This window comes from Ciconia boyciana, chromosome 2 (assembly GCF_034638445.1).
Source record: "Ciconia boyciana chromosome 2, ASM3463844v1, whole genome shotgun sequence".
NCBI classification, from domain to species: Eukaryota; Metazoa; Chordata; class Aves; order Ciconiiformes; family Ciconiidae; genus Ciconia; species Ciconia boyciana.
This window is the reverse complement of record NC_132935.1, coordinates 80,266,524-80,279,682: the sequence shown is the minus strand read 5'-3', so window position 1 is coordinate 80,279,682 and position 13,159 is coordinate 80,266,524. Positions and strand designations below refer to the sequence as shown.

Sequence of the window (13,159 nt, the reverse complement as noted above, 5' to 3'; positions counted from 1 at the left end):
GTTTTGTTCCCTATTGGACTCAAGTTGCCATTAGCTGATTTGGTAATTTAATGTCATGTTTCTTTATATCTGCTGGATTAGCAGCTTTAGAATTACATCACTATTGACAAGCAATTTAAAAGCAATCCCCAGTTCTAATGGCTTCATAAGAAAAACCATCTGTCCCGCATTTGCTCTGTAAATTCAGAGGCCAGGGCCAGCAGAGCCAAAGCAGAATTCAACATCATTTGTGCTTCCCTACTTCTTAATTGAGTGCAAGTACTTCCCTACTCCTTAACTAAGGAATGTCACATAGTTTAGAGATGCTGAAAGACATAACTCACGATCAAGCTTCACAAATGAGCCTGTCTTACTTTCTTTTAATTTGTTTTTCCTTTTTTTTTAAGAAAAGACATTGTTACTGCTTTTGAGGTTCTTTTGACATACCAGATATCTATGGGTGGAGGCAGGGGAGGGAGTGGAAGTAAACACCAGCACTTCAGTTATTTTTGTACCACTGTGCCTTCATGAGGCTCTGGGGTGCTCTGCCGTTCACCTTGTACTCCTTCCCCTGCCCTCCACAACAGGGAAAGTGCATTGTATCTACCAACACCTAAATATATTGAAGTCAGTTTACCTGAAAGCCATTATTTTTTCCTCTGCTTTTCTCCTTTTCCTAAGCATCACAAGCTCTAAGTCTTCATGATCAGTGCCAGTGATCACCTTCACATTTTCCAGTGTGTGAGAATCCAGTACAAACCCAGTTGTTCTCCTAGTCACCTCATACTTTCCTCCTTTTAGCCATACCACGAGTATCAGTGATGAAGGGTTTAGTTTTAATGATACCTTAAAGTAGCAGTTGTTGTTTTAATGGCAATTGCTCGTACATAGATATGTAAAGACAGAGAAATTATTCGAGTTAACCTTTAAGAGTTAGGCATTCTTTGCTTTATGTTTTCTATGAAAAACACATTTCTTTTCTTCCTGTCCCCATTACAATCATTTAATGGGTTTGTTTATTTTCAACAGAGAAGGGAGGAAACCATTTTATAAGGGTTTTTCCACACAGTTGAAAGTTAATGGTCTTTTCAACAGAAATAAATTAACCATTTTGAGAAAAAAATGGAAATGCTTATACCAGAAAGTTTTGACGAGATAAATTAAAAAGCTAAGGGGGAAGAAAAAAATCATTATTATTGTACTTTTTTCTTAATGATCATCCTAGATGTTGGGTGTAAGTGAAAAAAGTAAAATGTTCAGAGAGAAAATGATGTTTGGAGTTGATTGTCCCATGAATACATTTGTCCTGTATTTGAAATAACAGCACCTTTTCTTTTCTTCCATAACGGGGTAATGTTTCTTCAAACAGCTTAATGTTAGCCTGCTAACAAATATGAACTTTACTAAAATGTTTACTCTAGAGTTAAACACTACATTCAGTCATATGTGGTGAGAAAAAATAAATCCATTTTTATGATCTAGCAAGTGCCCCAGCCTCACCTCGGGAAATGATCAGCCTAAAAGAAAGAAAAACAGACTATGAATCAACTGGAACAAACGCCACTTACCATGTGAATAAGGGAGAACACACTTCTAGGAAAGACACCATGACAGGTGAGATATGCATATATCACCTTGCATAGCATATATAAAAATTAGCTGCTGTAGACCGCTGATTTTATAGGCTTGGCTGGGTTTACTGTACTATAGAAAAGAGTCAGCCTGCTTTGGTTGATTCCAAAGTTTTAGCCACCTTGAGAAATACAACTGAAGAAATATTTGATCTTAATGATTACGATGCTGTGTGAAAGTGTTTTGTGAAGACCATGTTTCTTCACAGAGGAAAGGCTCTAAAAGCAATTTTACATTTCTTCTTAATTTTAAGTTTGTTTTCATTTCAGAAGGAAGTGAGTAAATCCACCTTGTATTAACTAGCATTGTTTCTGAAGCGTGACAACGGTTGAGCATGTGCGGTGATCTCTAACATCTCTCTTTTTGCAGGGAATGGCTTTCCAGGACCAGTTAGCTTATTTTGCACGTCAGTCATTCCTAGGAAACTCGGTAGCAGTTTGTAAAGTCTATCCCTGTTACTTTCTCAGCTGGGCTGATGTAAATGGAACAATGTGTATGTTATGGCATCTATTGCAGGTTTCACTGAAGGCTTCTCTCCCCTAGTGAGCTCGTTAACCTGTTAGCATTTCAGTAATGATAAAAGTTTGAGTTCTTTGCCTAGTACTGCACCTCTTTGTTAATTCTCTTGCAAAATACGTGTTGGTCTCCATCACCATTGCACAAGCTTATATAACCTCTGATTAACATTTTCATACATTTATACAGTGCCAAGCATCATGGTGTCCTCTCCTCTGAATGCTACCTCAGGGCAAGCAAAAAATCATAGTGAGGAGTCACTCTGCACTTTCTGAATGTGTGTTACCTTTTTCCATGCCCTCTGTAGAGGTCTTGCTCAAAGGATGCCATAATGGCCTGTCTCTGTGTTCCTCAGCAAACTGGGTACACCAGTAGCATGCTGACTCAGCATCAAGCCATCCATACTAGCTTTCAAGACTGTATTTAGGACATGATGATGATATGATGTATCCTACTACATCTACTGTGTTATACACTATTGTGTAATCAAAACCTAAAGGCCAGCCTTTGAATTTGTGTGAAAATGCAATACGGAACATTAATTAGCATGAAAGTGAAAATCTGAAGAAGAGGAATAACAGTCAACAGCATTTGGAAACCACAGAAATGGGGAGTGTCCTGAATGGCATCTGCAGCGTACTACATGAGGTTGCAGCAGATTCAGTCAAGGTACTGCATTTTATGTATCTGTAATATTTTGGGTGTTTCATAGTCACTGCACAAGGTGGTTCTCTAAAACACTTCAGTGGTCCTCACTTGTGTGGTTGTGAAGGACAGGACTGCATTTTTTTCACCACTTTGTCAAGGATCCATGAAGAGGGAACCTCAGGAGTAAGAGCAGCAGGCTGAAAAGGCAAAAACATTAGTATTTTGTTCTAGCTGTATCTGAAAATTTAGACTACCAGGTTATATCAGAAGGTTCACCAAAAAAAGCGTTTCCTATGGAAAATCTGTGTTTCCTTGCAGATAGTCTTGTCTCTTTCCACACTTTAAAAAAATTGGGGTTTCTTTTTCCCCATCACTTTTCATTTTGTCTTTTACTGTAGTGTTTTTCTTCTCCCATTCCTCTTTCCCTTGTTTCCTTTCTCTTTCAATATAATTTTCAGATCATGAGGTTTGTACTTCCTCAGCAACCTTTGCTCCACTTTGATTTTTGCATCTTGTTTTCCTTTAATATCTGCTTGTATTTTGTCTGTTCTTACTGATAGTTTAGGTGGGCTTTTAGTAAGGAAACTCGAAACACTCAGCATCATGCTCAGTTATTGACTATTTTTCCAGCTACTGAGCTCAGTGAGAAAAATCAAAACCAAAATCAAATAGAAAAGTGTAATAACATTTAACAATCTTACATGACCATTGTACAAATGAATATGAAACTAACAAATCACTTTCTCTCTCTTTCAGGTCACCAAATCTCTGCTCATTTGGTCTGAGCTCAAATTAAGCACCATTTTAAGAACAAAAGAAAATGAGAGTTAGAAGGAGTCTCACTTGTCAACATTCAACGTGAAATTTGTATAACATATTTGTAGCTCATAAAATAAATATTTCATTAAAGAACAATATAAAAACAGTATTTGTGATTTTAATTGTGAGATATTTTGACTTTACTTGGATGGTCTAATGTAAGTTTGTGTAGCAACTTAATTGCAATGCCTATATTTCATTTTGTGCATCAGACAGTGCATTGCAGCTAATACATCCACAGAGCCTATGGGACTTAGATAAATGTTTTTTTCAGGTTCCACCTGGCGTATACATATTTTGAGCTGCTCTTGTATTTTGTGTCAAGCTGATGTATTACACAAAGCTTTCTTTGACTTACGGATTTACACAGAATGTAGAGCCACAGCTGTAGTCCCAATTTATCCACAACTGTCTCCATGCTCTTCTCCAAAGCTCTTCTCAGTTTATAGTTCAAAAATTTTATGACCTCTTGGCTGGGACTGAAATGAAGGTTTTTTGATGGATTTTCAAAGTAGAAATGTTGGCTTCTTGCCATTGTGGGGAGTTGCCAGGAAACCTTTGGGAAAAATGGAGAATCTATGAAGTAAACAGTTTGGCTGAAGATAGCTTATATTGATTTCACAAGGACAGATGAAAAATAGAGGAACAATATCAAAGTTCTCATTGCCCTCTTCCCTTCACAGGTTTATGATGCCTTGTATATTTACTATCCATCTTCTCTCCTCTGTAGAAAATAATAACCAATAATAAAATTTTATCGCCTAAAGTATATTTTTAAGACAAAAACTATTATATTCCTTTTAAAAAAACAGGAACTATAAGTGCACGTGATAACGTTATTTATGCTATGGTGTTTTCCTCCAGAACAGGGAAGATAAGGTTACTGTGTACTGTCATGGGACTCCTACTCTAAAGTTTCTTTTACTTTGTTAGTTCCCTCACTGAACTAATACATACATCACAGTCTGCACCCTGTATCTTCACTTCCACCAGCAGAAACACCTTCTGATTCATTTATTTTCTTTTGGTTGTCAAGAATCAATCATCTATACTTTTGTCATTTAAACTTACTTGCAAGTCCCTGCACATTCAGAACACAACCACCCACCATCATCTGTTACAATAGCTACAGATGCTTGGGCTACTTGAAATTATTATTACATTAAGAAACTATAATACACTGTAACCTTTTCTCGTGCCCTTACCTCATCTTTCACCGTGCAGTAAGGTGGCAGTGGTAGTGACAGGTAATGATCTCTGTTAGCTGCGATCTGTGAGGCACAGAAGCATTTTCCTTTACTGTCTTGAACTAAATGTTAGCAAATGGAGTCCTGCTGCTTATAGCAGAAAAAGCAGGTTATGCAATACCAGATGAGGATGACTACCTGTCCAGCTGAACTTTCCTTTCTTACTATCAGTCTCCGTGAGGGCAAAAGGCTAGCACCTTGTTATTTCAAAGTGTCTGTAAATGTGTTCAGAATAAGTACTTATAAGAACTGAAAGCTGGATGTTAAACCATGAATCAAGTGTCGGAGATATATGGGGACAGCTTCGGCCAGTGATATCTTTGTCACAAAAAAACACTGAGTGACATAATTTTCAAAGCTGTTGTCAGCTTTGCAGAAAACTGCTATGGGGAACTATATGATTTTTTTTAATGAATATCACCTTGAAAACTGAACAGCGGGAAAAAAGGAAGGTATTTTTCTCTAATGTTCTTTATGCAATGCAACCACAAAGTACTGCAGGTTGATCATAGTATTCATTTTAGAACCTTCACAATTTTGCCTAGTAAAAAGTGCCTCTTCAGTACTACCATGCATTGATGTTTAGATACTGCATAAAATACACACATACACACATACACAGACGCTCATCACTCCTCCAATCATTTCATCTGCAGCTACAATTCTCACATCTCTGTAAGGAAGTGTGGCTGCTGGAAGATCTCCATCTCTTGCTCCTTGTACCCTTTTCCCTTCTCTTGACATGTTTTAAAAAAGAAAATTATTTCATTTACCTCTCTTTCTCTCTGTTTAATAATTGTACTATGATGGTACGTATACAATATTAACAGCAAAAATCATATACTAACCACACAATATCTGTCCGTTCATCTAGTTCATTCTCTCCCTTCTTTCTTTTATATTTGCCCTCTGCTTTTGGACAGCAAGAGTCAACTGTTCACTGAAGCATGGCAGAGCAGGAATGGAGTTCCCAGGGATGCCACCTGCATGTTCAGAAGCAGGTACTGGAGCGGGGCTGCATGCATTGCGAGCAGCTACATTGCTTGACTTACATTTCCTCCAGAGACAGAATTATCTCAGCCTCCCAGCTAGACTAAGCCAAGATCTCTTGTTCTTGAACTCTTGGCATTCATTTCCAAGCATTTGATGTGTCACTGTATTTCTTTTTATTACATTAAGAAAATAATCCTCCTTCTTTTTTGCATTTTAAACTTTTGGATTTGTATCCACATCACTGCAGTGAAATCAGCAACGCAGGCCTTGCAGCTATTTTCATAAGCTGAAACTATCCTTTTTTTCATCGCAGAATATGTGATCCGGGAGACCATAAGTTTTCAATCTGGCATGTGACAATTCTGAGCATATCAGTGCAAATGTCACAGTAGTGCATTGGACAGCTATGCACCAACTCTGGGCTATTTCTGTTTTTATAACAGTCATGGCTATTAGTGGCACATATGTAGCATGTGCCTTTTTATATACAACTGTAAAAAGATGGAAAGGTCATGACCCTCCTTAAAGTCTCTCTGATTGCCTGTAGGAACAACATATAAATTAGCATGAGTCCAGTTTGCTATTTTTCATCAGATTCTTCATAAAACCCTCAGATGTTGCACCTTATACCAATCTTTTATTCTTGACATCAACCAACCATGAACAGTATTGTCCTATCTCGACTGAATATGTTCGGTCATGCCTGACTAAAAACTTGCATGCATGAAACTTCAACCCTGCTTATCTTGCAATTTATATACATGAAAGCGAAATGTTTACAATAAGTTCTTCCCCTGCTTACGAGGGTCCAACACATTGAATATCGCTTTCCTTTTTTTTCAAGAAGTAGCACTTCACAAAATGGGTAGCTGAAACACTAACTCTGAGTATCTTTAGATCTTGAGAAAAGGAATTTGTATAACCCAACGTGTTCTAGCACTTTGTAGGGCAAGCAAAAAACTCAGAAAAACAGCATAAAAAAGATGGTATCAAAAAGATCTGGCAGTTGTACTACTGAGAGTCATGCTGTCATGAGATGCACCATAAATAGCAATGCTGATGTGGACTCCTCTAATACAAAAGACGGTCATCAAGAGGGAGATTTTCAAAAACTAAAGCAAAGGATGCAGCTGGAATATAAAAAACTCTGAAATAACAGTCAAGTCTCACACATCACTCAAGTTTGGTGATAAAATGCAACCTGAGCAGAAGAGAACCTCTGCAGATTGGCCCTTCGGTACTAACATCTATGGCCAAAGACAAACTATTCAAGCAGTCATCATTTCCATCTGTTACCACCTATTGGCGCACAGGCAGAATTAAGAGTACCTGCCACTGGAAAAGACCAATCATTGTCTCTTACTAGAGTTCGTATTCTTCCCACCTTCAAAGAAAGGATCCTGCTGCACTCCTTGGAGACCTCCAGAGCTCTTCTCCATTTCCTACACAGGACTATGCACTGTCTCAGTAACTGCATCCAGCTCTTCAAGAAACAAGAGTTTTTTCATCCCTATTAGTTAATCGTTATCAAGTGAAAAATCTCTTCTTCCAGCTGTTAGGGCTCATTACCCCACCATATAAGCCCTGTCTTTATCCTGTTTCAAGAACATGCTGGAGATCTTGTAAGAACATCATCTGAGATCTGTAAAGCAGCAACATGGAACAGTGCACCATAATCTGACAAAAATTATACCCTCAGCATGCAACCCGTAGCAGATGTGAAGATCAGAATTGGCATGTTACAGTCAACTTTGACTAAAGACCGTGCCATTCCTTTCTCCATAGAGGGTGCAGTGGCTGGGGGAAAGATAGAGGCAGTTGTACATGCTGGGGTCCATGCTAGCAGGTTGCCAAAGGAAGAAAGAGTGGTTACTTCTTCAGTAACTGGGGTTCTTCTTAGTGATGTGACTAGCATGGATCCCATACCCATCAGCTCTGGATCCCATCAGCTCTGCTGCTCAGTCCTCACCCTCCAAGGTTTTGAGTTGTGAAGGTATTAAAAGCAACTCTTGGTGCATCCAGGTTTTGCACCATTGCACAGAGACCTGAGAGAAGTTGCACGAGCAACATGTTTAAATTTCACTGATGACTCGGATTCACAACTACTCCATTTTTACTTTCAGGCATATCCTTTTATAATAAGAGTCCTCATGACAGCATCAAATCGTTGGTTATAATGTCTGGAAAGTTAATAACACATGCCCAGTAAGAACAGTGTGCAGCAGCCACACAAAATACTACTCTCATTCTCTTGCAAATATGAGAAATAACTACAATCTTTCTAGTCCTACCAGCAAACTAAGCTTCAGCTAGATAGCCAAATCAAAGTGATCGGTGAAGTCAGCTTTGCAGGGAAAATCCTTAGCTTTTTACATGTTTTTTTGGGACAGGGTGGGAAATAAATTTTTGCAAAACTGTATGATGATGTCCTTGTCTTTAGAATTACTTCTGCTTTCATACTCATAGCTCAGTTTTGTCCGTGCATTTTAGTAGTAAGACATCTGAGAAGAAAGTGACAGCAGTTCATGGATTTGAGACCATCTTGGCCAGACCTCTTCAGTGTAACTACATATTACTTTTTTGCAGAACTCATTTTTCAGTTGCATTTAATCACTTTTCCCATGAATAATTTCACCATATAGCAAAAGCACTGTAGGATAAATAATCCAGGATTTGTAACATCATCCAACTGAAGTGAAAGGAATGAAATCTTTCTTAATCTCAGTATTTACAAGTATTACCTGTTTAGTGTATGTATGATATAGAATCCCATATATAACCTGAAATATATTACTGAATGCTAGCTGTATATGAAATAATTTTGTTGATTTATAAGTGAAGTGCACAAGATTGGTATGAACATGACATAGCACCTGTTAACATTAGTAAGCGTATACCATGTACGTGCATGTACACCAAAGCAAAGATTATGACTGTTCAGTGGGAGGAAGAGAAAATAGAAGTCTGCAGATACTTTTAAAGATTTTTGTGTATGGGAAACAGGTGCTGTATAATGTATTTAATGAAACCTTAAGAATTCATTTTGAGGCCAAAGAGGTATGTTTGGTAAGCCTGTTTTTTCCTTCCTTTTTTCTCTCTCCAGCTCAGAACACTGGAATCTCAACTTTGTACAGGAATTCGTATGGTGCACCTGCTGAAGATATCAAACACAACCAGGTAAGTACAGAGACTAAAATGTTAACTGTTCCAGATGGCAAAAGACCAGTGTAACATCTTATACAGAAACTAAGAAAAATACCACAAAGATTGATAAATCTAGATTAGAGGAACTGAGTCATCTGCTTGCACAAATGCAAGCAATTCCACTGGCTTCAAACAAGCTACGTTCTTTATGCTAATGGGTAATTTCAGACCAGGTTTCAAAAAATGTCCAACACATTATGACAGCATATGCACAAAAATTATCTAAGGTGTTTAAGCCTGTGACTCATAATGAAATGAAGAGGGTCTTGAGACCTGAATGCCTTTAAAGTTCTGGATATGGGTGAGACAGGCTAGGAAAGCCAAGCTAATGTTAATGAGCACGTCTACTGGCTCTGGTATCTTGTGATGTCCTGTGCCAATGAACTTGGCTAAGTCTGGTCACATCTTACTACATGAGTATAGCCAGCATAAAATTCAACACCACTGCTGACACCGCACGACTCACGTGCTAAGGCATCCTAGCAGAAACTCAAGTATTGAACAGTGCTGGAGAAAGAACCCCCTGTATCTTTTGCAGGGATGTGTACGCTACACTTATGTGTAGCAAAAGCCCTCAGATGTGCCATTTAGTCACTCCAGAAGCATGATTGTAACAAGGCTTTTTGCTTGGTCATTTTTTAATGTACGCATTAGGGCATGGGCAAGAGAAAGTGTAGCATTTCATCGGCAAGGCCACTGTCTCATGTATATACATCCAAACCATTTGGTCTAGAGATTTGGGACTCTTTTAAAAATGTCCTGTCCCTGAAAACCAGAAAGCGATAAGTATGTCTGGATAAGGTGGGCATTGCAAAAATGTAATTGGCAGCATGGGCGCCAGGCTAACGCACTCACAGAAAAAGCTGCAATAGTGACATGTATGGCATTCATAGAGCCGGTATTTCCAGTATAGTATTTCCTCACTCCCTGGGAAACAGACATTTTTCTGTACCTACAGGCTTTTGTTTCATCATTATGTGTAATGTTACTTTATACTTACTTATGGCAACTCCTTAATATTTTCACAACTTCCCTATGTAATATGCAAAAGTTACAGCATTTTTCAACTAGAGAAATGAGACAAAAAAACATTTAAGGAAAGCACTTAAAATGATTAGTAGTATCAGACAGGTAAATGAATATTTAGTAAAATTGAGAAAAAAGGATCTTTCTCTGAAAATGTTTACTAGATTACCTGAAATTTCAATTTAAAAGACTGATATTTTTGGTTTAATCCACAAACTTAAGGTGACGAGAGTTTCTGATATTCTGTGCTCCCATTTGTCTTTATTGGTTTTGCTTTTTAATTAGCCAGTATTTCCTGTGGTGCACCATATTCCTTCTTTGTGTGAGCCAGTTCAGTGCATGAAGGTGTTTCTGCTTTTATTGCAATAAAAGAGATGAAGCCCTTCTAATTAACACAGTATTTAGAGAAAATAAAGGTATGGGGTATTGTAACAGCAGGTGCACTCTAACTGCAGTCATGAATCAACTAATTTGATGTTTGGCGTGAGAGTTTGAGCGAAAACAAAACAAACAAGCAAAAAAACCCACCAAAAGCCAAAACCAATTTTCCACCTTTTCCCACTTGCTTTCTCAATGAAATGTCAGGTTTATGATTGGCATATCAGAAATAATGTTTTTAGCTACAAAGAACCCAGAAATACTACTTCAGTCCCCTATTTTCTACTCAAAAATTGACTGTCTCTAACTCTTTGACATATAAATAGGTTGCTTAGTATAGAATTTTTCTCCTGTGTCCAAAATTAAACACCTGTGTTTGAATATGTGAAATTAAACGAGGGGCTCAAGGTCCTGTACACCTTGATAGCAGTACTAGAAATAGAAACTAGAAATAGAACCTTGTGCTGTTCTAATATTGGGCCCAGTGTTGTAAGATCACTTGTAGGTTTGTTAAAGGACATGGGCAGCCTTTTGCACTCTGCGCATAGAGTCCAATACAGACATGCTTTGAAAGAGTATCACAGAGTTTGGGACATAGCAGTGCAACTGTTCCTCTCTTCTTAAGGAGCATTACTAACTCTTGCAGAGTCAGCAGGATCTGCAAAGTCTTCTGACACCAACGTCTAAGCATCAATATTTCCAGTGACAACCATTTGAGGATTGAAAGACTATCATTTTGCAGTCACAAACTCTGCTCAAACTTAATAGAGGTGGCATAGAGTGAAAGGTAGTGTTCCAACTATAAAAACAGAGACACACTAGGGCTGTCTGAAAAAAACTTTATGGCAAACTTAGGTTAGGGGACTGCCTGAGATTTTTTGTCTGCATATCATAAATATTTCAGCTTCAGGGCAACTTGCTGGAATGTAGCAACAACACAAGATTGCCAACATGATGTGTTAAGGAGGTGGTAAGAAGATGGCTCTGCTTAACAGTAGCAGAAGAACACATTTCAGGGCACTTAGCTTGAAATTTTCTCATGTCAGTGCCCTGAAGACTATAAATGGTTCTTAAGGATACGGTGTGACTCTAAATCTCACTTGTGGCAAAGGCAGCTGCAAAATGTTTAGCACCTTTGGAGTGTATATCACTTCCATGCAAATTCTTCAAGGCTGAGTTTTGGCCACCAATGTTTGCATTATATAGCTGCAAAATAGTCAGAAAGTTATACACAGATTGTAGTTAGGAAAGTAACTGTAAGCTACACTGCTTGAACTACTTTTGCAGTAAACCAGCATCTTTAGCAGCAATAATATTAAATAATAAATGTATTTAATAACAATATTAAATAAATAAATGTAAAGAAATGTAATGACAAGGCAAAGCTGTAGAATTAATTCACTACCATGTAATACCTTGAACAGATGTTAAGCTAATGCACAACCTGTATTTCCAGCATGATAAACATAGAGCGAGGTTTACTCCTTCTTCCATCCTGTTGCCCACAATAAGTTGTATCTAAGAAGCTGTGGGTATAACTATCTTTCAGGTTTCAACACAGCCAGTTCCACAGGAGCCCAGCAGAAAAGATTATGAACCATATCAGCCGTTTCAGAATTCAACAAGAAACTATGATGAGTCCTTCTTTGAGGACCAAGTGCATCATCGTCCACCTGCAAGCGAATACAACATGCACCTGGGACTAAAGTCAACTGGCAACTATGTCGACTTCTATTCAGCTGCTCGTCCCTATAGTGAACTTAACTATGAAACAAGCCACTATCCAGCCTCTCCCGACTCCTGGGTTTGAGACTTGGGCAGATACAAAAGCTCCAGGAACTGTGCATGTGCATGCATACCACAAGACATTTTTTTTCCTGCAAATTTAGTTTGTTAAAGCCTGTTCCATAGGAAGGCCCAGATAACCAGTATGGAAAAAATTAAGAGATTTTTTTTTTAGAAGGCTAAAAGATACGAAAGCTAAACCTGGGAGTAATTAGAAAGAAATATATATATACATATATATATTTTACAGTGTGGGGCAACTTTACTGTTGGCCTGTAGAGTCTAAAGTTTGGTGCTGTATATTGAATGTGGCTGAAGGAAGGAGGGAGAACATGACAGTGGATGTGGGTCAAGAGTTAAGCACAAGTAACTGAGCAGCGTACATACTTTATGGGGAACAGCTTCTCACAGTTTGTTTAATATCCTCATTCATTGTGAATCTAGGCTTCAAGTTGCATTTGGGGTTTCCTCTGTACAGCAAGATGTTTCTTGCCTTTTGTTAATGCATTGTTGTAAAGTATTTGATGTACATTACAGATAAAAAAAAACAAGTGCATTGTGTATATTACACCAATGCCACAGTGTTTCTTCATCTATGGTTCTAAATATTGCTTCAATTTCAAATTTTGAAAGATGTATGAATTTCCAGTTTTTTGTTTTCTTTTCCCCCGTGCGTTTTAACAAAAAAAAATCAAAAAAAAAATCAAAAAAACAAAAAGGAATATTTAGCAGTATTGTTCGTTCTGATATGTGAATTTGTTTGTGGCAACTAAAAAAAAAGGCATTCAGCAGTTTCTGACAATTAACATTCATCATTCCACACTCCTTGTCAACGAAGTGCTTTTTCACTGCCTAAAATTTTAGATGTAGATATTTGAAATAGATTTTTTTCATTTATACCAGTTTTCTTTATGATGATACAGTGTTAAAAG

The 13,159-nt window shown here is 37.8% G+C and overlaps 1 protein-coding gene across 1 annotated transcript in view; it reads left to right on the top strand.

The window, feature by feature from the left end:
- The window catches only part of CTNND2 (catenin delta 2), a 565,782-nt gene extending 553,530 nt beyond the window's left edge, over window positions 1-12,252 (top strand). The window contains exons 19-21 of the mRNA XM_072851353.1: window positions 1,462-1,593; window positions 8,938-9,011; window positions 11,992-12,252. Of these exons, the coding sequence (XP_072707454.1) occupies window positions 1,462-1,593; window positions 8,938-9,011; window positions 11,992-12,252 (467 nt within the window). The remainder of the gene's footprint in view (window positions 1-1,461; window positions 1,594-8,937; window positions 9,012-11,991) is intronic.
- The last annotated feature ends 907 nt before the right edge of the window (window positions 12,253-13,159 follow it).